We start from the raw sequence: 12,109 nt of genomic DNA on the forward strand, positions 1-12,109 counted from the left end.
AAATAGTTTTTGATCTACAGCTCATTAAAGATTTCAAAATGTCGTCAAATTTGGATATTTTTGCCTTTTTGAAAGTTAGTAACTCAAAAACTAACTGCCCAAAAAATCTGAAATTTGGCAGTTTTCGTCAAGGCTCAGACCATAGGTTGATTTGATATGGAATGACCCATACCTAACTTACTTTTTCATAATCCCATTTCTTTATAATAATTAAGTCTTTCACCTGGTGTCAACTTACAATCACAGGTTGCAGAGAATTCTAAACGAAGGTACGTGTTGTTACTATTTGCTTAAGTTTTAATTTTACGGTGCTGATGACAAGTGGCATCAAATAACTTTTGACGAAATCTAAAATCGAATTGAACGCACTCTTCCTGCCAGTAGCTTACCTCCTTGTCTGCAACATTGTCACTGCCTGTCATCTGCTGGATGAACTGTAGAAGTTCAGGCCATGATTGGTTTGGGAATTCATGTCTTATGAGCGTTCCAATCAACTGAGCAATAGCATTCTTCACAAATCGCTCTGGTTCTGCTACAAGAGCCTGCAACGTGCACTGCTTCACTCTGCAATCATAAAAAACAAGGTAAGCCACAATCTGTCTTATATTTGTTGCATTACAAATTGCTAAAAAGTGTAACCCTAAAGTTGAAGTGCAGTAAAGTGAACTTCAATATGTATTACTTATTAAAGACTGGATTTTTACATAGCTACAGATGAAACATACAGCCAAATATGTATTAAAAAAAAAAAAATCACTGAAACATGTACATATACAGGAAGGTTACAAAGTGGGCATACCCCCTTGTATTTTTGACACTACAATGGTTATGGTTGAATGCTTGATATGAACACATACCTGATCCGGAACATTGGTACGGAGACTGTCTTTTTCATAGCATGTCTGAACTCTGCACCATATTTTGGCACACTTCGCGATGCAAGTGTGAATAAGACCTTTTTCTGGGCAGTGATGTTCCCCTCAATACGTTCTGAAGGGCCTCCACAAAGTCCCAGATGTGGTTAATGAATGAGACAGATATGTGTTCATATCAAGTAATCCGATTATTACCATTGTAGTGTCAAAAATAAAGTGTGACCACCCTGTATATTAAAATCTGTATAAACGATTCTTGTAGTCTTTGGCAATTTCCTTCATTCCTACATTTAATGATTAGTTTCCTTAATAATCCCTATTTTTAGTTCTCTTGGAAATAAGATAGAATTAGGTTCACTATCAAACCTCTTCAACTGATCTTGTGTGTGTCTAAGCATAGAATTTCAAGGTAGCAAAAAGACCTAATATATTCCAGCTTATTATTAAATTACAGAATGATTGATTTGATTAATTTTGGGTGTCAGCACTTTGGCTATTCTGCACACATCACATTATATGGGGTCCAGCCTCTTATCCCTTCATTCATTTGTAGGTGAAACACAGCCATGTATGTAACAGTGGCTTAAAACCAATGTGACCATCAAAACTTATTTAAATTGTGTTGTTTGCTCCGCCATTTTCAACCATGTACATAAGTGGAAACGTTCGGCTGAAACGAGATCCAAAATAACCATGGCCAAAGGAATGTGTAAATCTTTGCTGTAATTATATCATTACTTCATTACTACAATGACATTTAGTTTGTCAATAATGCTATCTTTTAGCATTTGAAACAGGAAATAAATTTGTATAACATTTCCATACAAAAAAAATAGTTACATCTAGTAAAAAAAATGCTCTTCATTTGTATTACTTTACTGCAAGCTGCAAAGATTTCTATAAATAGTTTTGTTGTAACTACATGAACCTAAAGTATCATATAATTATTTCTGCAGCATAATTTTGGAAAATAGTGTGTGTTTTTAATTTAAAAACATGTTAGTGTATATGTAACTAAAAAGAATATCAAAAGCACTGGTTCCTTGGATTTGCCATCCATCACAAAAGGATAATGATAGGAATGTAACTAACCTACTCAAGTAAGCATATAGAAGCAGGTCAGAAAAATTATTCTGCACAACAAAACCTCAGTAAGTAGTAAGTAACCTGAAAACCTGTAAGTAGGAACTGTGTGTGTCATAATAATATTAGAATTACTAGTGTAAATTTAATTTAGAATGCATTACTAAATTCTACAACATAATAAGGCAAAGAAACAATGCGACTGCTAGGGCTCGGAAGTTGATGACCTAAAAAATGTCAAAAACATTACCTGCAGAATGACCTTAAAATTATTAAAAATGACCTAAAATTAACTTTCGCTCTGATAATGAAAGCTTAATTTTTACATAAATTACAAGAGAGTAGTTGAATGATTCGATACAACCTGTTGTTTTGTGATTTATACTACTGAAACAAAGGGATATAAACAATTAAGTGCTACTGTACTTCTCTTTATTTTTACTTCAAGGTTACATAAAATGCATTGCAAGGTTTTTCTGTAATTCACCTTCTCTCGGAGTGGACCTTCCACGATACAGTAGAGAGCCAGCAAGTGAAACTACAGCTGTGTTTCGTGTACATCAGATTATATATATTTTTCTGTATTGTGACTAATTTTACTTTAAAACCACAGATTAAAGTGATAATACAGGCCAGCAAAGGAACCTGAAGTGAGCTTCACGCAATGAATTTGAAGTTTGCTGGAGGAAAAATAAATTTATCACAATTAATTATTTCAGTTAAAAAAAAAAACCTTTCAAAGCATAACAAAAACATTTAGTTAAAAATAATACTGTGCTTTTCCAATGACCGTACTTTCCATTAATAGCAAACTTGCTAAAAGGACCATGTCAGAAATTTAAATATGTAAGTTACTTTAGCAAAAGCATTTAAAATTCACAAAACAAGAGGCGAAGAGAAAAATAACTTTCAAACATGAAGAAAAATGCAACAAAAACAGAAAAAAATACTGAAAAATGATCTAAATGCCAAAAAATACAAAATAAAAATTATGTTTTCTGGTTCTAATTCAAGAGAAATGAACTGAAACCAGGTTTAGCATTTTTCAAGACAGCAAAAAAAGACGATTTTTCCTAACTTCCGAGCCCTAGTGATTACAGATGTTTGAAACAAAAAAAAAATGACACTTTCTGAACACTACACACGGTACTCACCCCTTTTGGATTTCTGGTTGAAGCTTGTTCCATGCCTTTCCCTTCATCAGCCTCTTTCGTAGCAACACAGCAGCATACTGACGAATCTGAGGGTTCGGGGAGTTCACAACAATGTTGCATAATGCTGGGATTATGTCAGGGTTTTTGAAAGCCTCCCTCAGTTCTTGCGTTCCCTATTAAAATATACAGCAACTCAACTTTAACAGACTTTCATAATAAACCAATACAATCTCAGGACAAAATTACGATTGCTTAATTCAGATTTCATCATGGTACACAGGCATTTATTTCATGGTTTCATATCTATGTCTTTTAACACACACTTTGGAGTTTTAGCGATTACTTACTGTGCGTTTGCTTGAGAATGACTTCTCACTTCTGTATACTCCTATGTGATTCTTCTGTTGCAAACAGCAATTCATTTACAGTTGTCTTGGTCATGGACTGCTGCTGCCATCTAGGTCACGTGTGTGGTGGGAAGGGGTTTCATAGTTAGGTTAGGCAAGTCAGGTTTAGGGCTCTTAGTATACAACTAACATCTCTAAATGCTTTTGTGGATAGGTTAGGCAGGTCCGGTTTAGTGTTTTAAGCATTACAATAATTTCCCTAAATGCTTTCAATATCTCATCATGGTGGTGTTGGTCTAAGGCACCGTTCAAGCCTCATGTCAGCAGTAGTCTGTAGAATTACTTGTTGAAGGGAAGAAGTTTTCATGAAATACCTTTTACCCATCTTTTCCCCCAATAAATAGGACTTTTCGAAACTGCAGACAGTGCAAAGAAAGATTCTAATTTATTTTCACAATAATTTCCACTGTTCTGACACACTTTCTTTTTCTTCTATTAACAAAAAATGCCTTGTCGATGGGAAGCTCAGATGCTTCTTATGTCCTTTTTCTCTGAAAAACTTGCACTTTTCGGAAATCCCAACAGTAGGAATTATTTTCACCAAGGTTCAAATTTACTTTAACAATGATTTCTACAATTCTGCAATAATTCGTCTTTCTCCTACGAAACTTTGAAAAAATCATTAACATTTGGAACCGTTACCCAGTATGTTCTTACAGACAATAAAACAAACTGAATCTAACAGACACAACATAAATTACTATTTTCTTCTCTCTCTTTTTGAACTGTCATTTGTATTAATGTTGTTGAGTTTTAGAAAAAAGCCTAACTTAACTCATGAAATTACATACAACAATCGTGAGTAATTAAATCTGTAAGCAACTATAGTAGACTGAATGAATCTAGATCAGTCAAGCTTTCACAACTCCCCTGAATGCGGAATCCTGCGCGATAGGACCAATTTTATGATGAATGATGAACCCGGTCCGTTGAGGACCAATTATGACTGTGGATCCTGGTCGGCAGGATTTAAATGTAAGCAAAATTGTAGGTTACTACTTACACCTCTCTGGAATGGATTGTGTCAATTATAGGGCTAAGTTCACCGCAATCTTCTTGGGAGTTGTAAAGAAAATACAGGTGCACACTGATAACCATAACTATGTATTATAATTTATACACACAACACAAAATCACACTTCCCTGCACTCCTGTCTAGGGAAAAATGTTTACACAAAGTTTGCAGCTGGTGTCCCGATAACACGCCACTAAATAAAACATAGCCACATTAGGCTTACGTTATCCGTAACTGTCCGTGACGGTTTCCAGTTGTTGCCCAAGTGGCTTCTCCGCACACACTGAAACTGCAGAGTACAAAGATATGGCGGTAATAAGACACCGCGCTCAGAATGAATTAGCCAATGGGAGTGCAGGTTTCTTATGGTATTTGATATACACAAATAAACAATTGAAGCTATATGCAAATATAAAAATAGACATAAAGAAAGAATAAACATGGTTAGTTTTATAGATAAATCTCCAACATCCCCCTTGCCTCCTCCACATCCATGGCCCTCCAGGATTGCAACAGTTCGAAGCTGTTCAGTCGAAACTTCGTGCATTGCACATATGTGGTTCATTTAATTTGTATTGTATTAGGGATGTTTGGTTGAAGCCATATTTACTTTAATGTAGTAGCGGCAGTCCCTACAAAAATCAGTGGCTGCTCTCTCTCTTTCGTCCACATTGTTGTTAAGAATTGTTTCCTCTTTTGTTTACTCTGAAGGCCCATTCGTCATTTTCAATAATTACTCATAGCTTAGTGAGAGTATATTTTCTTTTTGGAGCATTGTTGATAAAAGTTCTAATTAATTCAAAAAGATTGAGATTAGTGTTCGTATGTTTACATTTCTTGGAGTGAAATTCACAATAAAGTATGCAATTGGCCTGCCTATCTTGAACAAGCCTTGTTTGTGTTTGTTGGCTGTCTTAAAGACTTGCAACAATGTGTGTAGTTCAATAAGTGGTTGACTTTTGGTCTCGCCACTGAAGTTCACCGGTTAAAGTTCTGGGCTAGTGTTCTTGGTACCCATGACCCTCTGTACTCCCTAGAGAAAGTGAAATATTTTGCATGGTGAATATTTTGTTGTTTATGAATGTTTATCAGCTGATTTTAACTTGCGGAAATGTGTCATTGTGAAGTAAAGTACATCTGTAACCTTAGCATGTTACATTACCGTGAAGAACAGCAGCCTGAAGGCTTCGCGCAAGTGAATCTAGCACCCAAAACAACATTCCACAACAGCTACTATAATTTTACATAGTTATGTTTGGTACCAATAGTTATTATCGATGTGTTCTTTCACTATTTGAGTGTGCATACAAAGAGTTTTAATAATAAAAAGCGGTGAAAGCACTCCAAAATGGCAGGTTTTTGCTTACACGGGTCATACTTTGTGATCGGATATCTCAGTTATTTGTGTTTTCCGCACACTGGAACTAATTTTGTATTACACAAAACATCAAAAATCTGTCGATTAATATAAATTTCAACGTTAATTCTTGAGGGGGTACAGTGGGTAAATGGCCCCGTGTTCTTTTTGAGTGTCACTTCATCAACGTCATCTAATCACCATTCATCTCATTGCCACAATTAGTCAAAAGTGGCAGAAAAACAATGCTAAACAACACACATACACAAAAATTAAACCAGTTACTAAAGTAGTCTTCCATAGAGACCTACCTAAAGTTAATTGGTATTTGATGTAGTGACTAAAGGGTCAATACTCATGAAATCACCCAATTCAAAGACAAACAGTTGCTTCATGGTCACAGATTTGCTTCCAATTATTTCACTGATCATCCATTGCCGTTTCCAGCCTTTGGCTGGGCCTAACGCCAACGTGTATTCCGAAGAGGATTACGACCTTTGCATACAGTTGCGATAATTATGATAACTCAGCTAAGAAAAATGATCCAAAGCTGTGAGTTATTGAAATTTGAAAATTGACAAAATTGTACAAAAACAGCTCACCGCTGAAACTTGAAATACAATTTGCAAGAGACCTGTTTCAAAACCTACAAGGCTGGACATGATCTCATTTTAAAGCTTATGAAGAGGGCTTTCAGTTGATATACAACATGCTTGGTTTTTTGCGAAAAACAAATTTTGAAAGTGTTTTCAAAACTTTATTTTACAATTTCCAAAAAACGAAACTTTCAAAAATTTTACACATATTGGTACACATCTACTGAAGGTTCAATCAAAATTTCAAGGTAGAATCTCTTTGGAATCATATGAAAAGTGAATTCCTTTCAAGACCATGCAATTATTTAAGTTAACATTTTACATACCTAACCACATTAAAATACAGAAGCAATATTCACGTCACAACTCATGTTCAAATTAGGGCTGAGCCGATTCAGTGAGTATCGGTTGATTTTCTTTTACCAATACCAAAGATTTTCAGTGGCTAGAAAAGCGGGCAAAGGCAACAACTCGTCTCAACATTTGTCCTTTCTAAAAGTTTGTTAACCCTTCCATGTGACAGATTGGGAGACCAGCACAGGAAATTCCATAGATTTTCCTAGAAACATTGAATAAAACCCTACCCTCCTGGGAAGCAGATGACAAGATTAAAAGCATGGATAAGTGAAAACTGAACCCAAACGTGACCATGAAGGCATGTAACTGCTTAGTTAACGCTGTAGGAAATAAAACATTCATTGCCAATTCTTGCTTGAAGATCGTGGTCGTAATGTAGGTGGATGTTTAAAAACCCCCGCCATACTAATGTTGGGTCAAGTAGTTGCGGAGTTCTTGGAAAAGAGGGATGGTGTAGACAATTCATGGAAGGCAGATCCATCATGCACGACCCCACACAACTGACCGCAAGTGGGGTCTTTTACATCACTTTAAGTGGGAGCCCCGACCTCATGCCCTACGACTTTCATCTATTCCTTCAGCCGAAGCAGTTTCTGGCAGGCCATACATTTTAACAGTAACGCTGCTGTACAGATGGTTCCGCTTTTTGGAGGCTGACACATGACATGGGCATACACAATTGAGTGCCACACTACAACAAATACCTGAAGAATGGTGGTGAATATGTCCAAAAGTAAGTTATGGGTCACTGTAATTAAGACAATAAAATGTCAATTATCACCGAAGTTTGTGTTTTAATTTATGGCTAATTGGAATGTATATTCTGGACTGCCCTCTGGCAGGCCATACATTTAACAGTAACGCTACTGTACAGACAGTTCCGCTTTTTGGAGGCTGACATATGACATGGGCATACAATATTTGGTGCCACACTACAAAAAATACCTGAAGAATGGTGGTGAATATGTTCAAAAGTAAGTTATGGGTCACTGTAATGAAGACAATAAAATGTCAATTATTACCAAAGTTTGTGTTTTAATTTATGGCTAATTGGAATGTATATTCTGGACTGCCCTCGGATAAAGCTTCAGCCTGTTAAATTCAATAACAGTAGACGAAAAGTAAAAATTCAGTAGAGCTGGCAGAGGAACATTGATTACTGGCAAAAATGATATGTTTTTAGAATTGAGAACCCGAAAGCTTGTCCGATGAAATGTCGTACTGCATCAGACAAAAAAATCAGATGCATAGGAGTGCCACGCATGCATTTTTTTATGCTGTAGTGAGACATTTTGTTGCAATTCGACATTGATAAAAGCCCTCATTCGTTTCAACGTTCCTTCAGACTGTCCACACAATGCCGTACTACAGTGTTGGACATCTGTCAGACAGTGCCCGAGTGGTGCACCCTTCTGGTCAATAGGTCAGACCCCTTATAGCTCCCATAGACAAGAAAAAAAACATGTCAATACATTTTAAATGTGACATTTCGAGGTTCATTAAATGTGTGCGCCTCACTGGAAATTTCTCTTCCCCCACATCCTCACCTTCCATCACTTGTTTCTGGCACCATGGTTGTGTCCAATGCATAATAGAGACCTAAAATTTACACCAAAGGCTGGCATAATGAATTCCCTTTTTAAGTGCAGCACTTATTACGATATTTTCAAAATCAGATGTCTGGCAGGTTCATTGCATCACATCGCATCTACAGTTCAACAAAAACATTGGTCACTCAAGACAAAAATCCCTGACTTTTCCAAGTTTTTCAGGTCTGTCGTCACCCTCATAATGCCTGCTTTCAACTACCCTTGCATAGGGTTTAGAACAACAAAAATATGATTTTTTTTATAAATGCTGAAGCAACCAGTGCTGGACCATTCGGTATAGACTGACCCACATGCATTCTGGACAAGAACTCTGGTCTTAGTACAATTTATGTTACATAAAAGTGGATAAACATCATAGTAATGCATCTCCCACATATTCAACATTTTCTAACAATATTATGTGTACTCATATTAGTGGTAATTTGTGAGTTTTTTAGAGCCATTTTTCAAAAATATAACTGTGTGCTAGTGGAAACATTAGTTCATACATTGAATACTGAAACCTGTAATATTTTTAGCATGAACAATGTTAGCTTTCTGATTTTTTAATATTATGTTGAACATGTATTGATTATGGTGAGTAACAATCTTCATTGTGGTAAAACCTGGGATTCCCTGTCAAACAATTACCCGAAATGGAGTGTCTTTTACATCACAACGTATTGCTTTCTTTCAAGATTTTTCTACTTTCTGAGTAGGTAAGAGTGGTAACAGTTACTTTCTGTTAGGACTGTCTCTCTCATATCCAACAATACCTAAATCATCACAATAGCCCATCTAGTTAGTTGCACTTTTTGACAGTCAGTGTAGTGCACCCTGGTGTCAGGCTGGTGCAAGGAATTACGTTCGACCAACTAGACGAATAGCAGTGTTCAAGTTCAGAAGATTCAACAAATGCCTGTCTGCTGCTTTAAATGTTAATTTGATTAGTTAGCATACATTGTGTGACCATACACCACATGCTACACCGCTCCAGAATGTAGTACAAATGGTACAGACACCAAATCCACTACTTGACACCAAAACAACGTCAACGAAGTAGACGAGTCGATGTTGCACCATGTAACCAACTAGACGGTTCAGTGCAAAAATACCCAAAAAGTTTAGTGAACTAGACGGGGCTAATACTTCACATAGTTTCAGAGATATGACATATTTCGTGTCACATGGTGCATTCATTTATCCATCCAATTTCTGATATTCATCAAATTTTCAAAAAATTGTAATATTCAACATATTTGTTGGACAAGTCTAATATTACATATTTGTCATATTGGACCATGCATCTATTAGTAAAAGCAAATCTGTGACTATGAAGCAAACTGCTCTGGGTGATTTCAAGTGTATTGACCCTAAAGCATGCATGTGTGTTTCGTGTTTTCTTTATTTTCAACATTGCACCCACTAAATTTCATTCCGAAACTCCTCAGCACACCTAGATGATTAATCCTGGTGCAACTGATGATATAGAGAGAGAGAGATTGTGATGATTCTTACTGTGGACGAGGTACAGCCACAATATGTTGTGGAGTTACACAAAACTTTCCGTACCTCCAGTAAGTAAATGAAGCTGGGCACAAGTCACAGGCAGGTCTCAGATGAGCACAAGATAGATGCGCATCACAATTTGGTCAAATAAAACATAAAATATAGCTGACATGTCACACTGAAAAACCTGCATGTGTCTTCAAAATTAATTTCAATATTTTATTGCAAACTTTCTTGCTGAACGTTTTTACATGTTCAAATAGAGTGCAAGTTAGCCAGTGACAATATTTTAAATTACATAACCGGAGGATTTTTGCAATTCTTGGAACATTTCACTTTCTTACTTCAAATGCTTAAACATTTTAACACCATTAAGCCTTGTTTCCATAATATGAAAAACTCAATATGCTGACCAAGCCAGAAATTTATATTATTATAGAACATAAACTAAATGTAACGTTTCAACCTTCTAGCAAGTTCTTCTTCAGACTCTGCACCAAGTACAAAAGTAACAAGGTACAAAACAGAACAATATATATATATATATACACACAAACATTACTCCCCTCCAGACTTGTTACATTTGTAGTTGGTGCAGAGTCGTAAGAAGACCTTGCTAGAAGGTTGAAACGTTACATTTAGTTTATGTTTTATAATAAAATAAATTTCTGCCTTGGTCAGCATATTGAGTTTTTAAACATTTTGTGCATAAAATTTCTACTGTAGGAATCTATGAACCTCAAGAATATTTGACTATTCTTTTCAACCACCTGTGCTACTGCTTCTATGATATTTTAGTTTGAAGCCAAAATATAAACTTTCCTTGTTAATTTTAATGGAAAAATGCATTTATTTTTTTCTAAATTCACACGAAAGTGTATCAATTTAAAAAAAAATACCTTGTAATGTTCATTATGTTATGTACCATTTCTAACATTTTTTTTCTGAATTATTATTGAAAGTTGAAATTGTTGCTTATTGGCAACACCATAGGTAGGTTGCATGGCCTTGACTGGACTCGATTCATGCAGTTCACTATAGGATATACTTTAACTAAACATAATTACACTTTAGTATGAAACTATTAAAACTTCTTGAACAGATAGAAAAAATACTCATGTTTGATATGGAAATTAAATCTGACAGCTTATAAACTTACAATCATTGAATGGTAAGCCTAGTACTCTAACATGGAAAATATTAGAAACGTACCACTCTTGGTAACTGTTATGATGTTCAATGATATTTGAAAGTTTTATAAAAAGTTTTGGAAGTCTTGTAGAATACTGGAAATGACTGTGAATCTAAATTTGAAGCTTTGAGAAAATTCACATTCCTTGCAAAGCATTATTTTCGTGGGAGGCTCGAAGGGATTTCATGCTTGAGATTAAATACCACTTGAGCAGTTATTGAAGGCATTTAGGGGTGTTATTTTAATGCTAAGAGCCCTAAACCTGACTCACCTAACTTAACAATGAAAAGTATTTACACACACTATTTTAATGCTATCATGCACTCCATGCATGTGAAGTAGATGCAGTGGCAGTCTGTATACGGAAGGGAGAAATCATTCGCCAGAAAACATGTATGCAATCACTAAGTTGATAAAGAAATCGAACCACGTAAAAAATACATGCTTCTTAATTCGGTAAACCTGCTTCTTACTTGAATACTAACAAATTAAATCAAACCATCCTCAGCAATAAAAGTTCAACCAATTACTTTATAAATGGGGAACAATGGCATACTGATACCACGAAAAGGATTAATACATGGAAAACTTATGGGTGGATTAAAACACTGGTGGGTAACGGTTCAGATTGTTTTATGATTTTTTTCAAATTCTCCTAGAAGACTAATTATCGTAATATCTTGGCAATCACTGTCACATGAAATTTGAACCTTCCTTAAAGTAACGAGCATTGTTTGGATTTCGAAAAAGTTATTTATTTTGGGGGAAAAACAACTTAAAATTACCTTACGCAAGCATGCTGCACTCCCCATGGACATTCTCTATTGATAGAAGCAACTGCAAGTATTATAGAATAGTGGGAATGATTGGAACATTCCTGAAACTAATCAGCACAGTTTTCGTTTTGAAAAAGTCCCAATTTATGGGTAAAATAAGATGTTAAGAGGTACCTTGCGTCACCATTTTGCATGCTTG

At 35.6% G+C, this 12,109-nt stretch overlaps 1 protein-coding gene across 1 annotated transcript in view; it reads right to left on the bottom strand.

Annotated features, from left to right (window-relative positions):
• Window positions 1-12,109, bottom strand: part of LOC145987736 (importin-4-like) — a 128,433-nt gene that overhangs the window by 110,749 nt on the left and 5,575 nt on the right. The window contains exons 2-3 of the mRNA XM_083122393.1: window positions 3,113-3,285; window positions 390-564 (exon numbers count right to left, since the gene is read on the bottom strand). Coding sequence (XP_082978519.1) covers window positions 390-564; window positions 3,113-3,285 — 348 coding nt within the window. The remainder of the gene's footprint in view (window positions 1-389; window positions 565-3,112; window positions 3,286-12,109) is intronic.

This window comes from Lepisma saccharinum, chromosome 5, assembly GCF_977018435.1.
Source record: "Lepisma saccharinum chromosome 5, izLepSacc3.1, whole genome shotgun sequence".
Classification (NCBI taxonomy): Eukaryota; Metazoa; Arthropoda; class Insecta; order Zygentoma; family Lepismatidae; genus Lepisma; species Lepisma saccharinum.